A 26,707-nucleotide genomic window follows, 5' to 3' on the forward strand; every position below is an offset into this window, starting at 1 on the left:
GCCACCTGTGACTTTTTCAGTTCTGTGAAGTGTTTATTCGTCAATGTGCGTGATCCTTGAAGTTTCTGTTCCACTGTGTGGTCATCCAGCATCCTGAAGGAGATTTCATTGTCTGTCTCCCAAAAAGGGAAGAACCAAGCATTATGTCTTTAATCCCTCTACCCCACCCCAGAAACTTTTTCAGTAGTTAAAACGATGGCAGATAAGCCTATGCTAGCTTCACAGTGATCAAAAGTGGCAATAAACCATCAAAACACACAACCCTGGTACTTGGGAGGACAAGGTCCTTATGTAACCTGGCTCCAGCAAGCCGTACCAGGAATGAAGGCTGCTATCCACATGGCTGCATGCCATGGGGTAAGTGATGAGCATGGTAGGTGCTGTGCTAGACATGGAGGTTCACTGAAATTTGCTGATATTTACTACCTTCTTCATCAAGCTCACTCCTGGAAGCTGCAAGTGTTTGACTAAACTTCACAGTTCCAGAATAGTTACTTCAGACAGTTCCCGCCAGCCAACAGCTGTCTAGCTGGAGGGATGGATTCCTGCATGACATTACTCCATGATAACTGCCTTTATAATAGCAACAAAATTCTATGTAATTGACATACTTTAGTTTATAAAATGTATTTGGACATATGTTACTCCACAGTGACTAAATATCAGGCCTTATTCTTTTTATAAAAGATGTCTTTAAAATACATTCTTAGGAACAGGATACATTTTTTTTTTTTTTAAAGATTTTATTCATTTGAGAGAGAGAGTACAAGCAGAGGAGGTGGGGGGCAGAGGGAGAAGGGAGAAGCAGGCTCCCTGCTGAGCGGGAAGCCTGACATGGGGCTTGATCCAAGGACCTGGAGATCATGACCTGAGCTAAAGGCAGATGCTCAACCATCTGAGCCACCCAGGTGCCCCAGGAGAAGGATAAACATTTTTTTAAAAAGATTTTCTTTATTTGACAGAGACAGCGAGAGCAGGAACACAAGCAGAGGGAGTGGGGGAGGGAGGAGCAGGCTTCCCGCGGAGCAGGGAGCCCGATGTGGGGCTCAATCCCAGGACCCTGGGATCATGACCTGAGCCGAAGGCAGATGCTTAACGACTGAGCCCCCCAGGCGCCCCAGGACTCAAAATTTTTCTTTCTTTTTTTTTTTTTTTAAAGATTATTTATTTGACAGAGAGAGACAGCAAGAGAGGGAACACAAGCAGGGGGAATGGGAGAGGGAGAAGCAGGCTTCCCGCCGAGCAGGGAGCCCGACGCGGGGCTCAATCCCAGGACCCTGGGATCATGACCTAAGCCGAAGGGAGATGCTTAACAACTGAGCCACTCAGGCACCCCAACAGGATAAACATTTTAAAGGACATTGATGTATATAAGCAAATGCTTTCCAGGGTGGTTGTTCCCAATACATAATGTCACCACACTGAATCATTGGAAAACATTTACCTTCCATGTCAGGATGCAAAGTTGAGTAGAGCACAGCCTGAGTTCCACACAACCTCCCTGTACTAGATACTATAATTTTCACCTCTGTTTGCTAATTAAATAGGCACGACTCTGGCTGGTATTGAATTTGACTGTCTGATTACTCAGGAAACTTGTATTTCTCTGTGTTGGTTTTAACGAAAACTACCTCTCACATCCTCTGCCCTATCACTCACTGCTAATGGCCCCGATTCTTTCTCATTGGGTTGCTTGTTAAGAACCCGTGCTCTGGGGGTCCCTTCCTCCTCCATGGATGTCCCTTCAGCCACGGGCACCCCCAAGGGATTGTGGCCTTGAAGGGAGCCCTGAAGCCCTGGGTGGGAGGGCTACGGGGTGGGGAGGTGTGGTGGGGCAGTGCAGTCTGAAGAAGCATATTTAATGGAAATACCTGGAAAAAAATATGCTGGTGGTTTTCATTGTGCAAAACTAGAGAATACACGGTTTGACAAGTTTTCTTGGCTGTTTGGTTTTGGCTGAAGAGGGCTGGCACCATCCATGGTGACACGCACGGGAGCCAAGCGTCAAGCTCATCTAAGGTTGGGAGGGAGTGCAGGCGAAGGGACTCGTTGCTTCTCAGTTGGACAGTCTGGGTGTCTAGTGGGTTAACTCCTGCTGCTACCCTCTTGCCTCCTCAGCTTACAGGATCAAAAACCTGAGTTGTCAGCCTGCTGATGACAGAGGGTCTTTGGGAGCAATGTCATCTCAGACCACAGGCTGATTGTTAATAATTGTTAATAGCTGTGGGCAGTTACCAGTCAGGAGATGAACTGCTGGCGTCAGAAGATCAGACAGCTGAGGACTCTGGCCTGTTAGGGGAGGCTTGAGTCAGCACCTCCAGGTAAACTACAGAACAGCTTACCCCAAAGGTAAAGGTCATGCTCACAGTGTGCATGTGTGGTACCCATGCCCACATCTTTGTGGCTGGCCCGATACACACCCTGAGGCAGAGGGACCCAGGCAGAGCATCAGACCTGAGCCAGAGGTCAGAGCGGGATCTGGGTCCTCCCACCCCTGTCCTCAAGGGCTGGGCCCATCTTCAGGTGCTCCCTGGGGTTAGTGTCTTCTAGGCTGTCCTGGAGTCCCTGCTGGAGGGGCTGTGTGGCCTTTCATGCTGAGGAGGGAGTGAGTCCTTGCTCAGTGTCGGGTGTACCCTGCCCTGCCCAGCCTGTTTCCTGCATGGGTTATGTACTGTGGGCTGAGCTTCTCCAAGATCCCTTGGGGCTGGGGAGCATTTCTGTCTTCTTGCGGCAGGTGAGCAGCTCCCCTGGCCTGTTGCTCTCTGTGTGGCCCCCTGCCTCGCATGATTGCTGCACCTGTTCACAGTTGTACTAACTTCCAACACACAGACTACCCAGAACTGAGTGCTGGGCTGGTCTTCTTGTAGATTTCATTTCATTTTCGAGGCAGCCCTGTGGTGTGAATGGTGATACTCTCATCTACAGATCAGAAGCTGAGGCTGAGGAAGGGAGGTGATTGGACTGAGGTCACGGAGCAGTTGGAGGTGGGCCTGGGACCTGACCCACTTTTAACCACTTTTGCAGAAAGGATTAACCTGACCCCAGGGGAGGGATGGCCTTTGTCCTACTTCTGGGTGGCTGGAGTGTCCTGCCTGAGAGTCTTTGTTTACTCAGAGCCAGAGCCAGGGACTGTACAGGAACAGTATGGTGTATGGGAGGGGCTTTGGCCATGTGGCACCTACTCAAACCTCTGGAGAGGCTGCAGACTCAGGTGTCATGCAGGTGGCCATCTATATGTGTCACCAAGCCCAAAAAAACCTCTGGATACTAAAGCTCGGGTGAGCTTCCCTTGTGGGCAATACTCCATGCACACTGTCACACATCAGAGCCAGGAAAGTAATGTCCATGACTTTACAGAGACCCCGCATTTGGTACTTTTCTGGATTCTGCCTGCATGAAATCCCTGGTCTGATTTTATCTGTGTCTGTTCCCTGTAATACACTGTAACCGTGTGTGTATCAGGTTTCTAGGCGAGTTCTATGAGTCCTTGTAGCAAATTACTGAACTTCAGGGTGATCTTGGGAATCCCCAAATTTGTCACTGGTGTCAGAGGGGAGGGCGGTCTTGGGGACCCCTATACTTCACCTGCATTTCTCAGCTCAGGAACTTTTATTCTCCAAACTCACCCAGATGGGGCAGAGTAGTGCTGCTCCCACCCCCAACCCAGGATTTTCCTCAGCCCTGGAGCAAGCCCGTCTCCCACGAAAGATCCTCCTGGGCTTTCACCACCAGACCCTCTGCACAGAGTGGCTTTTGGTGGCCTGAGCTTCCCCAGCCTGTCCCCTAGGAATGGTCCTGCCTCCCTCAGGGCCATCTCTGGACTGCATGGCACCTGCCAAGCTGGGTCCTGCTGTGCAGGTATCTTTCTCCAGAGAAGTGATGGGTCCTGACATGCCCTATACTTGACACAGGTGGACTGTATTGATATCACCAGCAAGGCGTGAGAACACCCGTGCCCCTACACCTTCATAGCTCTGTGTGTTACAGGATACCCTTTACTAATTGATCAGGAGGTGGTATGTTTTTATTTGAAACTGGCACACTTGGCCTTTTCCAGGCTCTCCTCACTGTACGTCCCTTTATTGGGAACTGTCAGCTCATGTCCTCTGGTTGCTGATTTGTAGTAGGTCCTTATACCAAAGTCATTCATCTCCCTTCACCCACAAATAGGTGTTCCAGTCATTCCTTTTTTATTGGAAAATGTCAGGTTATACATAGTACACAGAAATAAAATTCTGGGTGTTTTCTAAATTATAGAAAAATTGAGAACTAAGTGTCAAATTCTTGGTAGCAGTAAGGAAAAATAGGATAAAGATTTAAATGCATAAAATGTAAAGACATCTAAATAAAAATTAAAAAATCCAAAATAAGTGTGGTATGTTGCTGATCAGTCAGAGATGGGCAGTTAATGGCTGAGAAAGCTATTAACAGGGTGAAGGGACCCCGAAGGTCATTTTGGTGCCTGATGCCACTTCCCAAAAACAAAGACTGCCCATATGTTCCAGCAGGTTCTGTGCTACCTCCTGGTCCTTGGAGAGGTAGGTGACAAACATGCACGGCCCAGGGATCCTCCCCAGGGAGAAGGGCACTGAAGCTCACCTTCCAGCTCCATGGACACCTGAGCCTGTACACACACCAATGGGTCAATGGCAGCTGACAGGAAGAAAAGGCAGAATGATATTAAGTACACTTCATTTAAGAAGGTTGAAAAGTGAACTATACATTTTGCAGATTTCCCCGAAAACCCTAGATTTGGTGGATTTACCAATCCAGAATGACTTGTACTGTATCACTTACGTTGTCCTGTGATACAGTGTCTTTCCAAACAAGTATTTCTGTACATTGTATTTAACTGAACTCTTATTCTCCTCTTGACTAGAACATGACTGTTTCTAACTCTTCCACAGGGTTAGGAACTGTGCCCTGAATAGCGGTGGGCTCTGAGGGCAGTCACTGAGTCAGACGGCAGCTACACTCAACCAGCGAGGGCTGCTGGCTTTCCTCTGTGGGGACTTTCGAGCTAGCATCTCACTGGGGTCAGCTGCTCTCTGCAGTTAACGCTTCTGTTGATCTGCAGTCTGGCTCTAGTGATTTCAGCTACCGTCTGCAGGAACATGGAGGGATTTCAGCTCCTCTGAATCGCACCATGAGCTTGGCTTCTCCAGCATCTCCTCCGAGGTTCCAGCCATCTCCGAAGGACTACCTCAGCGAGTGCGCCTCCTCTCTAGCACCTACCTTAGTGATCCCAAGTCCTGTTTTTGCTTCAATTGCCTTAGCCCCTGTTGTCCCAGCTGCTCTGCAGTACACATCAGTGATGTCAGTTCCTTTCAGGAGCCCATCTCCTCTCTGCAGTACACCTGCTACCTCAGCTTCCAGAGTTTCACCTGTGAGGCTGGCTCCTCTCACCTGTACCACAGAGAGGGGGAAAACAAGCTTTTATCTGCATCAGGGTATTGCTGTGGACTTATGGGTCAACACTATAGTCCTTCATTTCTCCCAAGAAGCTGATGTTTTCGAGAGGAAAAAAACCTCTTAAAAATTATGAATAAACCAGATTCACTACAGTACATGAAAATGGATACTAGACGCTCTTGCGATCAGGAGTAAAAAATAAAAACCTCAAACACAGAAATGGAAATTTTAGATAATAAAAAAGCTATTTGAATTTGAGAATTTTAGGTTTTAAAACTATCTACCAAAGAACTGTCTTTTGAGTAACACAGCAGCTATGAGGTCTGGGCTCTGCATGCAGAGCTCCCCTCCAACCCACATGGGGTCTGGAGGCCCAAGGCATCCCATGATTTCTGGGGCACAAGGTCTCTTAAGTCATAAGGGTGGGTTTTGAGGCAAAGATCCATTTTTTTTTTTAAAGATTTTATTTATTTATTTGAGACAGAGAGAATGAGATACAGAGAGCATGAGAGGGAGGAGGGTCAGAGGGAGAAGCAGACTCCCTGCCGAGCAGGGAGCCCGATGCGGGACTCGATCCCGGAACTCCAGGATCATGACCTGAGCCGAAGGCAGTCGCTTAACCAACTGAGCCACCCAGGCGCCCGCAAAGATCCATTTTTGAGTTGAATTTTCACTTAAAAAGGTAAGACATCCCTTCTGATCTTGAATAAAGTTCAAACACCAGATGAAGTGTTTTCTAAGTTTACATCATTGCTCACTAATCCTTTGACCTTTTCCTTTGTTCACGCAAAACAAGTGGCTCCACACGCTCAGGATTTCTAGCCATATTACTTGATAACCATCTTTTCTTATGTCATTTTATCCACACAACACTGCAGTGGTCTAACAGAATACTGCAAATAATCCAATTCAAGTTTATGTGCAATAATTGGAATAACTGTTTTTAGGAAAGGCATGGCACGTTCTAAGAAAAACCTTCATTTAGAATGTAAGAAATCCTTAAGTCTTAACTTCCTTCAAACACGGTCTCACGTTAAGGAAGAATGAAACCCACTACGACTGTGCGATTGCTGTGCAGCCGAACTTCAGGACGTGGCGCTGAACAGAACGGGCGTCCTCTGGTTCTTCCACGGGAACGTGTGCTCGGGACACCGAACCGCCGAAGACCCGCACCCGGCCGAGCGGCCAGAAGCTTCTCAGGGCGGCGGCTCCCGGCGCCGGCGGGCGTCACAGCTTCCGGTGCACCTTCTGGTGCTGGATCAGGTGCCCGTGCTGGTTGAAGGCGCGGCCGCACTCGCCGCACTCGTAGGGCCGCTCGCCCGTGTGGATCCTCTGGTGCTGGATGAGCACCGAGTACTGGCTGAAGGCCTTGCCGCAGCGGCTGCACTCGTAGGGCCGCTCGCCGGTGTGCGTCCGCAGGTGCACGATCAGGGTCGCCTTCAGGCTGAAGGCCTTGCCGCACTGCGCGCAGCGGAACGGCCTCTCGCCGGTGTGGATCCTCTCGTGCTGCACCAGGGACCGGCGGGCGCTGAAGGCGTGCCCGCACTCGCCGCACACGTACGGCTTCTCGCCGGTGTGCACGCGCTGGTGCTGCGTCAGGTGCGAGTGCTGCACGAAGGCCTTGCCGCACGCGTAGCAGCCGTACGGCTTCTCCTCCGTGTGGATGCGCTCGTGGTTCATGAGCGTCGAGCGGTGGCTGAAGGCCTTGCCGCACTCGCCGCACTCGTACGGCTTCTCGCCGGTGTGCACGTTGTGGTGCTGGATGAGCACCGAGCGGTCGCTGAAGGCGCGGCCGCACTCGCTGCACGTGTAGGGCTTCTCGCCCGTGTGCACGCGCTGGTGCTGCAGGAGCGTCCTCTTGACGCTGAAGGCGCGGCCGCACTGCGCGCACTCGTGCGGCTTCTCGCCGGTGTGCACGCGCTGGTGGCTGCGCAGGACCGTGCTGTGGTTGAAGGCCTTGCCGCACAGCGGGCACACGTACGGCCGCTCGCCGGTGTGGATCCGCTGGTGCTGGATGAGGTGCGAGAGCTGCGTGAACGCCTTCCGGCACTCCAGGCACTCGTGGGGCTTCTCGCCCGTGTGGATCTTATGGTGCTGAGCGAGATCCGAGCTCACCCGAAAGGCCTTTCCGCATTCGTTGCACTCGTAGGGCTTCTCGCCCGTGTGGATCCTCCGGTGTTTGCTGAGGACGGAGCTCTGGCTGAAGGCCTTCCCACAGACGCCGCACACGTAGGGCTTCTCTCCGGTGTGGGTTCTCTGATGCTGCAGCAGATGGGAGCTCCGGCCAAAGCACTTCCCACAGTCGGTGCACTTGTAGGGTCTCTCGCCACTGGGAACAGCCTGATGCTGAGGGAGAGGCACGCTCTGACTCAGGACCTGAGCTGCGGGCCGGCCGGCGGGGCTTGCACTCACACAGAAGCTCTGCTCACGTTCGTAACGTCCTTGATCAATCCATCCCGTGGAGGTTTCCCCCAGAAGCACTGATACTTCCTCTGAAGTGAACGGCTTCAGGCTCAAATCCCTATTTTGGCTCTCTCCCTTGTTTTCATACTCTGAAACAACAAACCCAAAGTAAAAATGTTAACTGCTAACCCGCTCAGAACGGCAGAGCAAGTGTAACCAGAGGTGGCCAGCAGGGCCGCGGTCCCTGAACGCACATGGCCGTGTGAGCTGCGGAGGAGCAGAAAACTCGCATCTGTGTCCAGTAACTAGACACGTGCCCAGGCTGACAGGGCAGTTTGGGAGGCAGGTGTCACGGACATAAGGCACACAGCAGCTGGTGGCAGCCCGGTACTGCCCGAATCCCACTCCCCCTGGAGTCTTTGTTTCTTAAAATTTTATTTATTTGAGAGAACTAGCAGGGAGAGGGAGAGGCAGACTCCCCACTGAGCAGGGAGCCCGATGTGGGGCTCGATCCCAGGACCCCGGGATCAGGACCTGAGCCGAAGGCAGACGCTTCATGACTGAGCCACGTAGGCGTCCCTCCCTGGAGTCTTTATGTACAGGGCTTCCAGAGGCCATCATCTAACCCTAAACCCACCCAGGACTGCAGAGAGCCTTGTTGGGCTGACAGCAACACCTAGTGTGGAGCTGGTAGAAGTGTGAGCTCTGGTGGGCATGTCTAACAGACACAGGAAGAGAAGACTTGTACATGGGGGAGTGTGACCTCCTCTTTGTGGAGAATGCACTGGGAAGAGGAGAGACACAATGGGAGTCTTACCACATCTAAGCTGGAATGTGGCCTGCAGTGGGCAGCAGGAAGTATTGCAGAGGGCTGGGGTAGATGTTTTTAGTATCAGGTTGTGGACTCTGGGCTCTGAGTGGGGGAGGACAGGGTGTGTTGATTACTTTTTTTTTTTTTTTAAGATTTTATTTATTTATTTGAGAGAGAGAATGAGATAGAGAGAGCATGAGAGGGGGGAGGGTCAGAGGGAGAAGCAGACTCCCCGCTGAGCAGGGAGCCCGATGCGGGACTCGATCCCGGGACTCCGGGATCATGACCTGAGCCGAAGGCAGTCACTTAACCAACTGAGCCACCCAGGCGCCCACTTTTTTTTTTTTTTTTGGCGAGCTCTACGCCCAATGTGGGACTTGAACTCACGACCCTGAGATCAAAAGCTGCATGCTCTACCATCTGAGCCAGTGAGGCTGGCCAGAGAACAAGTGTTTTAAATCTTGGAGTTCAAGCCATTGAGATGACAAGATGCCAGTCAGAAGACCAAGACTTCTCAAGGGGCTTCAGGGATGTTGTGAGAGGACGGGCCGTGCTCATGGAGTGATCTTTATCAGTGTCACCCAACAGGTGGAGCTGATGCCATGTTAGGGCCAGAAGAAAGAAGTTGACTGCATGACAGCAGCCAGGCCTCCTTGTGCACTCTCAAGTGCCCAATCTCAGCCCTGCAGCTTAGGAGGCCAACTCCAAACACCGTGCTGCCACCCCCAGCTTCCCAAAGACCTCTGCCAGGAACAGCATTAAAAACTGTTGCACTTGAGGGATATTCCAGAATTCAAAGCCTTCTAGGCAGAGGAAGATCTGAGAGAATTCTCACAGACACACTTAAGGTCTATGACAGGTACTGAGGGGTCAGCAGCTCTGAGGGGAAATTTACAAATGCTGATCCAGCAATATGGAGATCAGGAGCTAGGATGGCATCCAAATGTGCATGTGCCCCTATGTGTTGACTGCTTCTCTGCTCCCCCTTCTCTCCAGGGTAGGTGGAGTAACTTATTTCACTGGTTCATGTGCGTAAGAACTGGGCATTCTCAGCTCAGGGAACCATATTCGGCTTTGCTCCTTCACGTTCAGAGGCAGTCCCCAGCATGGGGGCCTGTGGTGGTCCTTCACTGCCTCGATCAGGTGGCAAGGTTTTTTTCCTAACTTGGTCTGGGGAGAGAGATGCTATATAATGGGCCACCTGGAACCCCCAACATGGACCCTGGGAAAATAAAAGATTCAGAAGCCAAGTAGTCCCGGGGCCCTGGGTGGCTCAGTCGTTAGGCGTCTGCCTTCGGCTCAGGTCATGGTCCCAGGGTCCCGGGATTGAGCCCCGCATCGGGCTCCCTGCTCGGCGGGAAGCCTGCTTCTCCCTCTCCCACTCCCCCTGCTTGTGTTCCTGCTCTCGCTCTCTCTCTCTGTCAAATGAATAAATAAAAATCTTAAAAAAAAAACCCACAAAAACTGTGGTCCTGGGGCGCCTGGGTGCCTCAGTCGTTGGGCGTCTGCCTTTGGCTCAGGTCGTGACCCCAGGGTCCTGAGATCGAGCCCCACGTCGGTCTCCCCGCTCTGCGGGGAGCCTGCTTCTCCCTCTCCCTCTCCCCCTGCTTGTGTTCCCTCTCTTACTGTGTCTCTCTCTGTCAAATGAATAAAATCTTAAAAAAAAAAAAGAAGCCAAGTAGTCCCCCTACAAAGCCAAGGGACCTTCTAAGATGGGACTTCTGACTGGTGTTCGGAGAAAGATTTGGGCCAAGGTGGTCAATAGATAAAAATATGCTTGTTTCGATCTGTGTTGCCTTTTGACAGCTAGGTACCTTGGAGGGGCAAAGACACACCAAATGCTAGTACTTCTTGCAGAAGTTGGTGGCAGCCAGATGGAAGCAAACCCTCAACAGCTGATCATCTGAGAAGAGGCAGGAGTGGGAAGTGGGAGACTCCCCTGAGTGAGGGGCCTCCTTGTAGAGGCTGGAGTCCTACTCCAGGCTTGATGAACTGGTTCTTCACACCCACCCTGAGATTCAGCTGCACCTCCAGACACAGACACTCTGACTCCTCCATCTCCTAGTGCTCTCCAGGCTCAGGTGGGTGCTCTGCTTGCTGCCAGACCTTGCCATCTAGATGGCCCACCAGCACATCCACGTCAAGAGTCCAAAAGAGAACTTGGCTCTTCCTTCCTCCTAGAATAAGCCCCTACCTCTTGTGGCTGGTGGGCCTTCAGGATCCACATCTCTTTTTTGATCCCTTATCTTCCTCTTTCCCCACCAGTGTCCAAGCCCTTGTTCCTATTAAGACTACCATGTGACAGCTTACTGTTTTCAAAAAAATTTTTTTAAAGGTTTATTTTTGAGAGCGAGAAAGAGGGAGAGAGAGAGAGGCCGAGGGGGCAGAGAGTCATAAGCAGATTCCATGCTGAGTGTGGAGCCTGATGTGGGGCTCGATCCCAAGACTCACGAGACTGTGACCTGAGCTGAAACCAGGAGTCAGATGCTTAACCGACTGCGCCACCCAGGTGCCCTGGGACAGCGTACTGTCCCGTGTCCCTCTGCCCCAGCACTGCCTGCTCATCAGTGGTACTGGAGAGCTCCTCACCATGACCAACAGGAGCACATAAACCCCAGTCTGACATACAAAGTCGGGTGGATACACTGACCAATCCCGTGTCCCTTTTACTGTGAATATCACTATTATTATACATTATGTAAAACAATATATATTATTATACTGCTTATTATTAATTATGTATTAACTGAATTCCCCCAGGAGGGAGAAAGCTGGAAAGAATATCACTTCCACCCTAACAGCAAGAAAAAGTCAGGTAATCTATAAAATTGTAACTTTCTTTTTTTTTTTTTTTTTAAAGATTTTATTTATTTATTCATGAGAGACAGAGAGAGAGACAGAGGCAGAGGGAGAAGCAGGCTCCCCGCGGAGCAGGGAGCCCGATGCGGGACTCGATCCCAGGACCCTGGGATCATGACCTGAGCCGAAGGCAGACGCTTAACCGACTGAGCCACCCAGGCGTCCCTAAAATTGTAACTTTCTTGAATCTATCATAGAGCCAAGGTCATGGTGGCAACCAAACAACCTGAACCCTAAGGAGAGACAGGTGCGTGCATGGGAAGACAACTGCACTGATGATGGAAGGGAGGGAGGTAAGAGGAAGATGGAAGACAGGCCACCACCCAAGCAAGGAAGAAGCACCTGGCTAAAACATTAATGAATTTCCAAAGAACCCCGGGGAGCTCCAGACACAGGGGCTCATGTCCCCCTGGGAGCAGGTCCAGAGGAAGCCTCTTTTGGTGGCTTAGGCTTACAAGAGGCGAACAAAAGCAGCCACATGAACCCTTCTCCTCTACAGAACAAAAGCTGCAAGTCACTACGCGAGCGAAAGCAAACTTCTCATTCTAAGATACAGATAAAAATTCCAATGGCTGGGAAGGGAAGAAAACTATCTTCTACTCCTGAGGGAGAGCTAGGAAATGATCATGAGCCCAGCAGTGAGAAGTCTGCTTCAACCAGGGGAAGGGCTGTGACCCAGGAATACAAACCTGCCTAAAACTGAGGATGGACCAGGACAGTGGAGCATCCTCTCATTTCTCCCTGCCCCTGCCCCAAAGGCCAGCAAGCCCTGAGTAACCAGCAACTGCCTACTACTGCTAGGGTGGGGGCAAGAGCATAGAAGAAAACCCTCTCCTGTAGGCATACCTGAAAGACTGAAAGCCCTCACCCTACGCACAAGGAAGTGCTACAGGAGTGTGAATCTAGTGATGCACTGAAGGCAATTCTGGGAACAACAGAGCCCAGCCCAAGTCCTGACTAGACTGACTCAGGCTTTCACACTATCAGCCTAGTAGGACAGGCTACATTTCCAGACAGATACACCATTTACCTCTATCTCTACTGTCCCAGTTAATGATAGCTGACATTCAATAAAAAATTATGACACCCAAAAGAAAGAAGAAAGACTGCGTGTGTGTGTGTGTACATGTACACACACATATAGTCAAGAGACTAAGTGATCAACAGAACTAGAATTAGAGATGACTCATATGTTGGAACAATGTGAATGATCAGATGGGGAATTTAAGCAGAGAGATACTCCAAGAGTCCAAATGGAAATGCTAGATGTAAAAAACAGCAACACAAAAATGCCTCTAATGTGCTCATCAGTGGACCCAACCCAGCTAAGACCAGTGAGCTTGAAAACAGGTCAACAGAAATTACCCGAAAAATCCCACAACGACAGCGTGGCTCAGATGGTTAAGCGTCTGCCTTTGGCTCAGGTTATGATCCCAGGGTCCTGGGATCGAGCCCCATGTCATTGGGGGGGGAGGGGTCTGCTCAGCGGGGAGTCTGCTTCTCCCTCTGCCTGCCGCTCCCCCGGCTTGTGCTCTCTCTCTCTCAAATAAATAAGTAAATCTTAAAAAAAGAAAAAAAAAAAAAGAGACAGAAATGTATAAAACAAAAAATAAAACCAGTATGGGTCAATATCAAATGGCCTAACCTGCATGTAGTTGGAATTGCAGAAGAGAAAGAGAACAGGAAGCAAAAATATCTGAAAAGATAACGGCTGAGATTTTTCTAAAAATAATGGAAGACATCAAAAGACAGATCCAAGATATTAGAATCACAAATATGTTTTTTAAAATACCACTTAGATACATCATATTCAAACTGCTAAAAACCAGAGAGAAAATCTTAGAGGCAGTTAGAAGAAAAACACACACGACACAGAGGAACAAATGTAAAGTTATAGTGGACTCATCATCAGAAACTAGTCAAAAGACAATGGACTGACATCCTTAAAGTGCAGAAAAGAAAAAACTTGTCAATTTACAAACACCAATGGATAAAACACCCAACAATCAAATCCAAACTAACGTTAAAGGGAATTCTTCAGGCTGCAGAAATATACCTGACAGAAAGTCAGATTTATACAAGGAAATAAAGGCTTTTGGAAATGGTTAAAATGAAGGTAAATATACAAGACTATGTGAAAAAGGTTTTCTAAATCACTCTAAAAGAGAACTGTCCAAAGCAAAAATAGTTATGTGCTGGGGAACAACTCTTGATCTTGGGGTGGTGAGTTCAAGCCCCATGTTGTGTGTAGAGATCACTTAAATAAACTTAAAAAAATAGTTACGCACTGTGGGTTTCTAACATATTCAAGAGTAGAACTTATGACGACACGATCACAGAATCTGGGACAGAGGAACAGGGTTGTTGTAAAATGGATCAAATGTTTGTGTCTTTGTGTTCCCCCTCCCCCAAATTTACACGTTGAAGCCCTAACCCCTCATGTAGTATTTGGTGGTGGGGCCTCTGGGAGGTGATTAGGGTTAGACAAGGTCACGAGGATAGGGCCGCCACGATGGGATTAGTGCCCGATAAGAAGAGACACCAGCGAGCTTACTCACTTCCCACCTCCCCCCACCCCACGCACTCACAGGCACACAAAGCGGCCATGTGAGCACCAGAAAGTGGCTGTCTGCAAGCCAGGAAGAAAGCCCTCACCACAAACTCAACTGCACTTTTGTCTTGGACTTCTAGCGTCCAGAACTGTGAGAACAAAATTTTTGATGTTTAAGTCACTCCATCAATGGCCTTTTGTTATGGCAGCCTGAGCGGGTTACTACAGAAGTCTACTGTTCTAAGTCTTATGCTACCTGTGAAACGGTGTTAACGTTGTTGGAAGGTAAACGATGGTGAGAGATGTGTATTGTAAACCCTAGAGCAGTCACTAAACATCCGTGGTTTGTTTCCTCTTCTCTTTCTCCTTTAAAAAAATCAACTTACTTTTCATGGTTCTATTTTATCTCCTTTGTTGGCTTCTTAGTTATAACACTTCTTTTGATTATGATGTAGTTTAGTGTAATTTTATTCATTTATTAGGTAGAGGGTTCGTTGAGTTTCTTAGATCTGAGTTTATACTTTTCAACAAATTTGGAAAATTTTCAACCATCGTTTCTTAAAATATTTTTTCTGACCCTCCCATCCCTCCTTTGTTGGCTTCAGCTACATGTATGAGGCTATTTCAGATTGTCCCACAGCTCCCTGATATCCTGTAGTCTTTTTTTTTCCTTCTGTTTCCTTTTCAGTAGTTTCAAAATAATTTGTTTTCACTAATCTTTTCTTATGCAATGTCTAATCTGCCACTAATTTTACGCACTGAACTCTTCATCTCAGACATTGTTGTTTTCATCTCTAGCAATCATATCTGGGGGGGCACCTGGGTGGCTCAGTTGTTAAGTGTCTGCCTTCGGCTCAGGTCATGATCCCAGGGTCCTGGGATCGAGCCCCGCATCGGGCTCCCTGCTCGGAGGGAAGCCTGCTTCTCCCTCTCCCACTCTCCCTGCTTGTGTTCCCTCTCTTGCTGTGTCTCTCCCTGTCAATAAAGAAATAAAATCTAAAAAAAAAAAAAAAAAAATCAGATCTGGGTCTTTCACGATTATCTTCCATGCTTCTACTTAACATGTTCAGTATTCCCTCTAGTCCTTGAACATATGGAATAAATTTATTTTAATATCCTTGTCTCCCAATTCTATCACTGATGTCATTTCTGGTCAGTTTAACAGGACTGTTTTTTCTTTCTTTTTTTTTTTTTTAAAGATTTTATTTATTTATTTGACAGAGGGAGACACAGCGAGAGATTATGGGGATTATGGAGGTAGGGCACGTACATCATGGGGCAGTGGTCTGGGAGGTTGTGTGTGCCAAGAAAGACAGCTCTGGTCTCTCTTCCTCTTCTTAAAAAGACACTAATCCTAGCAAATCAAGGCCCTACTCTTATTACCTCACCTTAATTACTTCCATAAAGGCTCCATCACCAATACATTCACATTGGGGTTTAGGGCTTCCTCAGATAAATGGGAGAGGGGCACAAACATTCATTCTGTTATGAAGACCATCTTAAATCCTGGCTACTGTAGCGGCTACTCCTTCTAAAGAGGGGGCTCTTTCCTGTTCCCTTGTGAGTGCTAATACTCAAGGGCTCTCCCTGCAGATATCCAGAGTTCTCTTTGTCAAATGGACTCTTCTGTGGGACTTCTAGCCTCCCTGGTGTCTCTGGACTCCTGGCTATGTGTCCTCAAGTCTGGGAGACCACTGGGCTCTGCCAGAGTTCCCCTCCCTGCACTGTAATCTTCTTCAAGCTGTGAGCTGGGGCAACTGTAGAGATCACCCCTTTGTTTCCTGTCCCTCAGGGATTAATTTCCTTCCTAGATTGATTTCCACTGAGAGAATGATGCCCAACACCTTGAGAGCTGTGTTTTCATGTATCTTGTCGTTTTTACGTTGTTTCAAGTGAGAGGGTGACTCTCATCTCTGTTTACTCCATCTTGGCTGGAAGTAGATGCCTTTTTTTAAAAAAAACAGTTTTATCTTAGAAATTTGTATCTTTAACCAATAACTTAATTAGGCATATTTCTAACATTTTTATAATTTCATGGTACCTGGTCTTCTTCAATTTGCTTTCCTCTCTCAACACTGTGTTTCTGATTCATCATATTGTTCCCTAGCAGTTATTAAACCATTTTCACTACAACACGTTCTTTCCTATTAAAACACCACAGTTTATTCTTCTGTCTATTCTACTGCTGATGGACATTTGGGTTATTCCCAATTTTTTTTTTTTTTTTAAGATTTTATTTATTTGACAGAGAGAGACACAGCGAGAGAGGGAACACAAGCAGAGGAGTGGGAGAGGGAGAAGCAGGCTTCCCGCCGAGCAGAGAACCCGATGCGGGGCTCGATCCCAGGACCCTGGGATCATGACCTGAGCTGAAGGCAGACGCTTAACGACTGAGCCACCCAGGTGCCCCATTCCCAATTTTTTCTATCATGAAGCATGCTTCTATTAAGATTCTTGTATATGTTTCTTGGTGCTTACAAACAAACATCCTTACTATATACACAAGAGTGGAACATTTGACATAGGGACCTGTATTTTCAACTTCGTTAGATAATGCCAAACTGTTTTCTAAGGTGAGTGTGCATATTTACATTCTCATTCCAACTTGATAGTCAGATCCTTCCATTTTTTTTTTTTTCTCATTCTGAAGGTGTTAACATGGTAAATCATAATGGTCTTGATTTTCATTTTCCTGATGAATAATGAGGCCAAGCATGTTCTCACATTTATTGGCCCTTTGGTTTTCCTCCTCTGTCAGAACTTGTTCAAGTTTTGTGTCCATTTTTCCTACTGGATATTTCTGTTTATTTTTTATTATCTTCAGAACAATCATTAAGTGTATACTGTTTCAAAAATGGTAACACTAATAGGTTCTTCATTTAAAAAATCTGGGTTGGGCGCCTGGGTGGCTCAGTCGTTAAGCGTCTGCCTTCGGCTCAGGTCATGATCCTGGGGTCCTGGGATCGAGCCCCACATCGGGCTCCCAGCTCCGCGGGAAGCCTGCTTCTCCCTCTCCCACTCCCCCTGCTTGTGTTCCTGCTCTCGCTATGTCTCTCTCTGTTAAATAAATAAAATCTTTAAAAAAATAAAAATAAAAATAAAAATAAAAAATCTGGGTTTACTGTCATCTATTTAGTAAAATTTTTATACATCTTATTTTTAAAAGGTTATGTTTTTTTGAAACTGGGAAACTGTTTGTTTGACTTATAAAGCCTCACTGTCATAGAATAAAGCTAGTAAGCCAAAGAAATAATTACCCATTTGCACTGAAAAGTATCATTTCTACTGGTTGAAGTTTCCTGAATAGGTAGTTTCTTCCCTGATGCCAAAATAACAAGATGAGCAAGATGACTTTAATAAGTTAAAAAAATAACTGTACAGGAGGTTCCTCAATCATCCATGGCATCAAATCAACGCATGATCAAACTTTCATGTTCACAGACAGACTCGAGTTGCTGTCAGTGCCAGCGCCAGGCCACCCTGTGCCCGCGTGGTGCAGGAGATGGCCTAAGCAGAGCCCTCACTTTCAGAATCATGGCTTCAGTTGTTTCAAGGACAGACTAGGGAAGAATGTTTTACATGTGACAAGACAAAGGGGAAAAAAAACAATTCCACTGAAACAAATTTTTAATTTAGAAAACCCCTCCCGACAGTTTTGTAGAGATTGTATGTGTTGTGTAACAAGAACATATTCTGCATCAGAGCACCCCAGGAAATTTCTTTACATTCTGGTGAATCATGAGCATTAACACCTGCAGGGATTGTATGGATTAAAAAGATGAGACATACACCTACCCCACGGACAGGGTGAACTGTCTTGTCGCATACGAGCTGTCATGTGGTCATGTTTGTAGTTGTCTGCAAAAGGAAAAGAGAGTTGAAGGGACAACAAAACACTTCTCAACAGTAGTGCAATTCACTGAGTTAAACCTCTGCCAGAAGAGGTCCCAGGTGGAAGCTACTCCTGCTATCACCTGTCAGTGCCCACAGCCACCCGGAACTGATTAACCCCAAGTCAAGGAGGGCCAGCTCCTTTCACTCACCTGAATGGCCACTCCCCAGGCCCCTAGACTCCTCAGCCCCTTGCCCATCCAGGACCCATGGCTCTTCTCCTCGCTCCAGCTGAGAGATCACATTGGGCTTTGATCCTGGAAGTCCTGCTCACGGGAGGGAAGGCCTTTTGTCAATACAGTATCTGTGAACACCCCCACCCCGCCTGAGTGACCTGCAGGCATAAGACAGACAGGACTAACATTCCTCTAGAGCTGAATACCTGGAGGCGACCCCAAAACCCCCAGCACAGGGCCCCCAACCCCTGGCCAAGCACACAGACACAGAAGAGGGCTGCTGAGGGGCCATACCCAGGGATACCACGTTCCCATAGGTCTCCATCATCACGTGTCGGTAGAGGCCCCGCTGAGCAGGGCCCAGGCGGTCCCATTCCTCCTGGGAGAGGAGCACGGCCACATCCTCAAAGGTCACCTTGGCCTGGAATGACAGGGGCTGCTGCAGGTTGGACTAAGTCTCCACATCTGAGATGGAGCAGGGTGGGGTGGGGGGGGAGTGGAGATGCCCTTGGTTAGAGGGTAAGGGAAACACATGTGAACAGCTTGGTGGGGGGGAAGAGGCCGCAGAATTCAATAGAGGCAGTGACACTCAGGCTACCACCTGGAGCCCCGGGCATGGGAGGGCTATGAGGAAATGTAGAGGCCTCGGGGGGCAGCTCACCTGGGGTCCTGCCGGTGGTGGCAGGAGCCTGGCCGCTGCCATCCCTGATCCCGAGGTTTCTGAGGAAGATGGAAGTCAGAGGAGCCTGTGGGGCTGAGGAAGAGGTGGGAACACATGAGAGGCCCAGCCTTGCCCTCACAGATTCTGAGTTCTGGGAGTCCAGCCCCGCCCCCCCACTCTTACCCCACAGTTCAGGAACCATGGTCCCTGGACTCTAACCATGAGCCCAGGAACATCCCCTCTGAGATGTTTGGGGACACCTCTGTACCCCAAGGCTCCAGCCACAAGGTTTTGTTCTCCAGACCCTGGGGTCCTCATGGTCAGCTGGGAGCTAACAAGGACTCGGAGCCATCTGCTCAGGCTCACAGTCCACGCACAAGGGCTGGTGCCAGAGTATACACAAAGATGGCAAGCCGTCATCAGGTCTGGTGTGGGTGCCAGGCCAGGCTGCCTCCAGAGATAATCTCCAGGGAAAACAGGCTGAGAATGGCTGGTTTTGCTTGAGGTCCACACTCCAGGCCCTTCATATTTCACTTGACCATAACTCCTGTGGGCCTGTTGATGCCTCAGTCTCCCCTGGTTGTGCCGTGGTGCTCTAGTGAGGCTGGGGTCATCAGCCTGGTGGTAGCTCCACCAGGGATTGGCAACGGAGGCATGATACATGGTTGATTCTGGTAGATTAAGTCCAGAGTCATCCAGGGATTTGGTCTGAGCACTATGGGGAGGCCTGGGGGTGGGCAGGTTCTGGAGACATATCAGGACAAATTAACCTGAGGTGTCTGTCATATTCAAATTACTGGAAAAAACGGGGGGGGGGGAGCATTAAGAGCTCTCCTAATGGTGGAATGGGGCTCACATCTTTTGGAGTGTCACAAGGAGTCTGCAACAGGGACACAGAAACCTAGCAGGCAGATCACTCTAGGAAAAATGGTACAAGATCACCTTGAAAAACAGGATGCCTCACACTGCGGACTGCCTAAAGGGAAGGCTTGGGGTCAGGAAGTCAGGAAGCACTACAACCCCATTTTCTTTGTAGAACATCAGATGTATGCGTATGTTTGCATAGACAGCTTTTGGGAATATACACATGGAACTCCTAACTGCAGCTGCCTCTGAGGAACATGATAGCAGACTCGGGTGGAGAGAGGCTGGCCTCTCTCCATCCCTCAGTTCACCAAGAATGCCCATTCCCGCCAAATCTGTGTTTCTGTGTCAATGCAACAGAAATCTAATTCTAATTAGATTAAAATTAGGATTCTAATAGGAGTCTTAAAGGAGTAGAACTACCTTAACATTCATATGAACAATAGATGCTGGAGAACAGGTAAGAATAAGATTTGAAAGAATCGGGGCGGGCGGGAGGGGGGGGGGAGGCTGCCTCACCAGATCTCAGAACAACGATGACCAAGTCACTGCCACCACCTGCTCTGCCTCCTGCCCTACTGATGGTGCACGGGACACCCACACCCTCTCGAGCAGCGCACAGACCTGCCATCTCTCCTGGCCAGTCATCTTACCTGTGGCGTTGTCCAGCTGCTTCCCCTGTGTGGTCTCCACCCTCCCCACCTACCCCAAAGCGGCCCTGGTCCAGGTCTTCTATGACCTCCATGTGGCCAGATCCTTGTCCACTGCTGGCAGTGGTGACAGTTGGTCACCTGTCCTCCTGCAACTCAGTCCCCACTAGGTCTCCTGGATATTGTGCCCTCAGCCAGGGCCTCCATCAATCCTCAGCTGCATGAGAATTTGACCTTCATGGATAATCCAGTCCTGGTCTCCTGGGGACCTGGTGCAAGTAGGCAGTCATCTGCACTATGGCCCCACTGCAACTGGGCCAGGATTAGGAACTCCATTCAGGATCTCCCCAGTGGGTGCTGGAGATGGGTACGGCTGACCCCAGGAAGCATTTGGCTTTTCTTTTTTTTTTTTTTAAGATTTATTTATCTGAGAGAGAGTGCATGCAAGTGCGCACAAGCAGGGGGAAGGGCAGAGCAAAAGAATCTTCAAGCAGATTCCCCGCTGAGTGTGGAGCCCAACACAAGGCTTGATCTCATGATGCTGAGATCATGACCTGAGTCAAAACCAAGAGTCAGACACTCAACAGCCTGAGCCACCCAGCCACCCCTCCTCCTCACTCTTTCACTCCTAATCCATCCTCCAAACACACCCAGAACCCAGCCCTGTTGCAACAGGGTTGTGCACCTGCCCCTCCCCCAGCGGTGGGAACAATGACTGTCCTTGGCTTCAAACCCTTCTTGGCCCCTCCACTGCTACTACAAGGCTGCTCAGAACCCTGTCTGGGCTTCCCTTCTGCTAGGGAGGCTCCTGCCCTTTGGCTGGTGCTTGGCCATATCACCCTCTCATTGAGGCCCTTCCTGAACCCCCAACCTTGAGGGCCTCTGCGTCGTCCAGTCCTCTTTCTCCCTTCGTGTCCCAGCAGAGCAGCCAGCAGTCCAATGTTTGCTGAGTAAGTGAATGAAATTAAAGAGCTATGAGACCATACTTCACACTCTTTCTCAGGAAAGCCACCTGGCAGTATGTAGATGAATCAGATATACCATTCAACAGTGGGTGCTCCCCCGGAATGGACGCAGACTCAAGGATGGTGCCACTGCCAATCCATAGTCCTTCCAGACAGGTCATGCACCCCGAAAGATTTAAGCTGTGTGAGACAGCCAATGGGTAAATGAAATGATGGGACGCGAAGAGCATGTCCATAATGTCCTCTTTCAGAAACAATGCCCCCAGGGCCAAGAAGTGTGTGTATGTGCTTTCTCCTCACCTATAAAACGGAGATCACACCCCTCCTCTTCGGGCCGCAAGAGGAGAGCAAGGGGCAGAGTCAAATGCTGTGGTGCTCATTCAATTAGATTAACTCAAAAAACCAGGCTGTCAGTATGAGTGAGGCATGGAGGTGGGTGGAGAGGGCAAAGGGGAAGATTCCTGGGGATGGGGGAGGGGGAGAGAGAGTCCTAGAAAAGCACTGAAACCAAGGCTCTCTACCTAGAAGGACCCTCACACATTACCAAGTAAAAGCATACCAGAATGCTTGTTACTAGGGTTGGAAGGGTTGTGTCCTTCCAATATTCATATGGGGAAATCCTAATCAGTGGGATAGTGTTAGGAGGTGAGGCCATTGGGAAATGCTTAGGTCATGAGGGTGGAGTCCTCACAATGGGATCAATACCCTTTTAAGACCCCTGACAGAGCTTCCTCACTCCTACCACGTGAGGACACAGCAAGAAGTCTGCAACCCTAAAAGGTCCTCCCTGACCATGGAGACACCCTGATCTCAGACTTCCAGCCTCCAGAACTGTGAGAAATGTCTGTTGTTTTATAGGCTACCTAGTCTACAGTATTTTACTATAGCAGCCCAAAGGAATTAAGACACCTGTATTCTGATTAAAAAAAAAAAAAATGAACAAAACCAATACAAAAAGTGGTACTAACTAGTTTTGAACAAGTCTGTGGCTGCATGCAAATATGTGCTAAACACTGTGGCCCTCAAACCTGACAACTGTCAGGCAGGTAAAAAGAGCCATCCAGGGCACCAAAACTGGCTTTTAGTAAGATACCCTCTCCTCCACCCTGACCCCTATGATTCTGATGCCCACCTCCAGGCTTTGCTCTGTGAGAAAAACACAGGAGTTTTTGTTTGTTTGTTTGTTTGTTTTTTAAATAAGGGGAGGGAGGGGCAGAGAGAGGGGGAGAAAATCTTTTTTTTTTTTTTGAAGATTTTATTTATTTATTTGAGAGAGAGAGAATGAGAGAGAGCACATGAGAGGGGGGAGGGCCAGAGGGAGAAGCAGACTCCCTGCCGAGCAGGGAGCCCGATGCGGGACTCGATCCAGGGACTCCAGGATCATGACCTGAGCCGAAGGCAGTCGCTTAACCAACTGAGCCACCAGGCGCCCGAGGGGGAGAAAATCTTAAGCGGGCTCCACACTCAGCACGGAGCCCAATGCGAGGCTCCATCTCACGACCCTGAGATCATGACCTGAGCCAAAAATTAAAGAGTCAGACACTTAACTGACTGAGCCACCCAGGCACCCCAACCCAGGAGTTTAGACAGGAAGGTAGAACAGGTGGGCATGCCCAGTCCTGTTCAGATAGTCCCAGAGCCAGAATCACCATCACTGAGTATCAGAGCAGACTGTGAAGAAGGCTATGCCACCCCCAACACAGGGCCAAACAAACCGCACCCGCCCTGAGGGTCCCTGCACCAGTGCCCACCCACCCATCAGCCACAGTCATTCTTCAGATGCAGGAATTTCATTTTTGGAAATCTCCTCAGGGAATAACCCAAACAAAACCAGAATAGATCAATGTTCTCAGCAGCACTGGATGCTTAACGGGAAAGAAGCCACACTGCAGTGAGACATTCTGTGCCAAGCAGGCTCTGGCTCTTGTGATGACTGAGCAGCCAGCAACACAGACAGGAACTAAAGAAGGGACTGCAGAGACATAAAGAGCTTAGAATTTAACATTTATTATTATTTTGTTTTGTAAGCTAAGTTTTAGGAACTTAACGCCCTTGTTGAATTCCTCATGGGCTGGATGTAAAAGAGCTAGCATGCCTATCCTCCAAAGACCCCGCCCACAGGGACAAGCTAGGACAGGCACACTCCGAGTCCCTGGTCTGGGGTGGGTGGCTCCCAGGATCTTCCTCCGTCTGTCCTCACCATCCTCACCTATGGGTTTTCTTGCTGGAATACCCTGCCCTCCATGGTGGAAGCATCTTCAGAAGAGGCACCTCCGAGCCACTTGCGAACACAAAGCACAACCCTGCAATCTTTTTTTTTTTTTTAAAGATTTTATTTATTTATTTGACACAGAGAGATATAGCGAGAGAGGGAACACAAGCAGGGGGAGTGGGAGAGGGAGAAGCAGGCTTCCCGCCGAGCAGGGAGCCCGATGCGGGGCTCGATCCCAGGACCCTGGGATCATGACCTGAGCCGAAGGCAGACGCTTAACGACTGAGCCACCCAGGCGCCCCAACAACCCTGCAATCTTCCATAGTGAATGATCGCGCATCCAAACCAATAGCTTTCCTATACACCAGCAACACCTAGTCAGAAAATACACAGGGAAAAAGATTCTGTTCATATATGACACAAGAAACAAGTTTAAAACAAAGTTTAGAAATGAGATGTAAATTCTCACTGTATCCACAAAACCAAGGTGCCTAGAGCCAAGTGGGCCTGGACGAAAAGGGGTGACACAGGAATGGGGCAGAGCAGGGCCAAGTCTGTATAAACAAATGGAGAACACAGGACGCAATTCAAATTGCTGAGGAAAGATGATCAGTAAATGGGGCTAGGACCAGTTAAATGCTTTAGGAAAAGTAAAATTAGGCCTGTACATAAAGTTCAACACATCTCCCAGAAAGTAGAGCAAAAAGATTAAAAAAAAAAAAAAAAAAGGCCAGAAAAAAATTAGATCATCTCATATCAAATACTACAAGTCTAATGAATCCACTAGGCTAATGAATGAATGAGTTGAAATTTTAAAGTACATTTTATAAAAAGAACTTGATGCAAATAGGTAAGTTTTTATTATTTCAGGTGGGAAGGTCCTTTCAAAGCAAAATACCAAAAGCAGAAATATGGGGGCAGAGACTTCCAGATCTGCTGCATGAAAATGAAGACCCTATGCACATCAAAGCCATCAAATTCCAGAATGGACCCAAAATCATGTAAGAATTTAATGCATGACAAAGGTGGCTTTCCAAATCAATGGAAAGATGAATTATTCAATAGGTGGTGTTAGAAACAGCATAGTGAAAAAAATGAAGCTGGAGTCCCCTCACCCCACACCAAAATAAATTCCAGATGATTTCCACAATGCACAAGTACCAGAGAAAAACAAGGGTTTACTTTAAAAATAATCTTGGCAAGGGCAAAGCCCTTTAAAACATAACAAAGCTCAAAAGCCTTAGGAGTAAATATTTTACCATTAAAAACTTGAAATCTCTTCAAAAAACCCCAAACCAGAACAAAACACCGTAACTGGACTCAAATGTCAGTCTGTGAAGAGCATTTTCAACATACACGGAGAAGAGTATGAACTGGCGGATCACAAAGGAAATACAAACGCAAAAAAGAGGGGGGAGCACAAAGGCACACGAAGAGTTTCAACCTCACCAATCACCGGGGAACGGAAATTGAAACATTCATGTGACAACAATGCGGGGAGGGCGATCTTAAGGCCCCAGCCTCCCCTCACTCCACTCCGGGCCCACCCTACGGAGACGACGCACGGCCACGAAGACCGTTTTTAGGTGAAAAGTCTACAAGGATCGGCCGGTAGAGCACGGCCACCCCTCTGCCGCCGAGCCTCCCTTTCAGGCTGGAAGCGGAAAAAAGCGCACGCAAAATCTGGAAAGGGTACAAAGCCAGTCAGCCAGTGCCTCCTCTGCGCACGCTGGCAGGCTGCTCCCGACGACGACTCTCACTCTTTATATTTCTCTCACATGTTTACATTTTAAGAAAAAACATTACTTTCTATTGAAATGTGAAAAAACAAGAAACTAGGGAAATATCTGCCTATCAGAAAAGACTGGTCTCATTCATTAAAAAAGGGCTCTTACAAAGTAATAGGGAAAAGACGGCACGAACAGGAACAGGGAGGAAGAACGTAAAATTAGGAAGTACTCTTGGCCAGAGAGACACCAACGCCGCTCGGACGCGGAGACGGCCGACTGCCAACTGCGGGGGCGTTGCGGCCGCCGCGGGGCCCGGGGGCTTCTCAGCCTCCGGTTCTGTATTCTGGGGAGCCCTCGAGAGCGAGCCCGGGGCACGCGGGTCGCTGAGCGCCCTCCCCGGCGCAGTCGCGCCGGATCCTCTCGGCCGAGGCCCCGCGGCATCCCCGCAACTCCGGCCAGGGCTCGCAGTCCGCGCGGGAGGGGCCGGGAGGCTGGGAGTGTGGGGGGGTCTGAAGTGTCCCGCGGCCGGGGGGGAGGGAATCGGGGCGTGGCAGGCGCGGTGGGGTGAGGGCCCGGGGTCCCGGTCGCGGGGGGCCTGGGGTGTGTCAAGGGTAAGGGGGGGGCCCAGGGCGTGGCAGGGGCCGAGGGGTGGGGGTCGGGAGAGGCCCGGGAGCGAGGAGCAGCCAGGGGACTGGGGTGTGGCGGAAGGCGGGGGGCTGGGGGCTGAGAGAGGGGTCCGCGGAGAGAGAACGCCACTGCACGTCCGCAGGAGGGAACCGGCGCCAGGGGCGGGAGCAGAGCGTGCCCGCGGGGAAGTGCCCTGTCCGTGAGAACGACCCAGCTCCGGCTCCCGTGCGGACAGGGGGTCCCGGCCTGCCAGTGCCCACACGCACCTCCGACTCACCTTCCACGCCGCAGGCTCACGCGCGAAGAGACTGACGCCCGCAACGCACCCAGACAAAGGGGGCGCCCCGCCTCGACGGCGCATCCGCCAATCCCGGGGGGCCCCGCCTCCTCAGTCCCCGCCCACATCCCGGGCCACCAGTCCTAGCGTGCGACATCCCCCAGTGCGGCCGTCGGGCCCGCCTTCCCCGCCTGCGCCATTTTCCTGACTGACAGCTCTGCGGCGCGCTCCAGAGCCACCGAGAGACGAGACCTCCGGTGCGCCTAGAGAGGCCACACCGCGCTCCGGCCTTGCACGAACTGCACTTCCGGCAGTCCTGCGGAAGTTTGTAGTGCTGCTCCCCAGCGCCGGGACTGCGTCGACGTTGCCCTGGGTCTCCCAATTCAGTCTCACCGTTCCCTCTACCGCTTCAAGCCGGGTGTAACACCCCCTCCCCTCCCGCCCCGAACGTCACTTCTTGTTGCTGTGTCCCGGGACCGGGCAAGGGCCGGGCGGTGACAGTGCCTCCTCGACCACCAGCACTGGTGTTCACGGACTTTGTGGGGGGTGTTGAGGCCTGCGCCCGGGAGGGCGGTGAGCGGTTCAGCCGGAGCAGCCCCGGGAGAGGAGGCTCAGGCA

At 49.7% G+C, this 26,707-nt stretch overlaps 1 protein-coding gene and 1 long non-coding RNA gene across 3 annotated transcripts in view; both read right to left on the reverse strand.

Moving 5' to 3' along the window:
* Positions 1-26,072, reverse strand: part of LOC145721014 (uncharacterized) — a 133,643-nt gene extending 107,571 nt beyond the window's left edge. Inside the window, exon 1 of the long non-coding RNA XR_014144493.1 lies at positions 23,698-26,072. This is a non-coding gene — a long non-coding RNA (uncharacterized LOC145721014). The remainder of the gene's footprint in view (positions 1-23,697) is intronic.
* Positions 5,635-26,183, reverse strand: ZNF250 (zinc finger protein 250). Of its 2 annotated transcripts, none has more exons than XM_006744766.3 (6): positions 26,090-26,183; positions 18,765-18,857; positions 18,398-18,539; positions 18,080-18,193; positions 17,832-17,894; positions 5,635-7,964 (listed from the first exon to the last, which is right to left on the reverse strand). In XM_006744766.3, the coding sequence occupies exons 2-6, from the start codon at positions 18,804-18,806 to the stop codon at positions 6,640-6,642; spliced, it is 1,686 nt and encodes a 561-aa protein (XP_006744829.1). In that variant the 5' UTR covers positions 18,807-18,857; positions 26,090-26,183; the 3' UTR covers positions 5,635-6,639. The 2 variants fall into 2 exon arrangements, with proteins under 2 accessions (XP_006744829.1, XP_006744830.1); XM_006744767.3 differs by having other exon boundaries at positions 18,398-18,524; positions 26,090-26,181.
* Between the last annotated feature and the right edge of the window lie 524 nt (positions 26,184-26,707).

Source organism: Leptonychotes weddellii, chromosome 4 (genome assembly GCF_054177405.1).
Source record: "Leptonychotes weddellii isolate Sample4059 chromosome 4, ASM5417740v2, whole genome shotgun sequence".
Taxonomy (NCBI): Eukaryota; Metazoa; Chordata; class Mammalia; order Carnivora; family Phocidae; genus Leptonychotes; species Leptonychotes weddellii.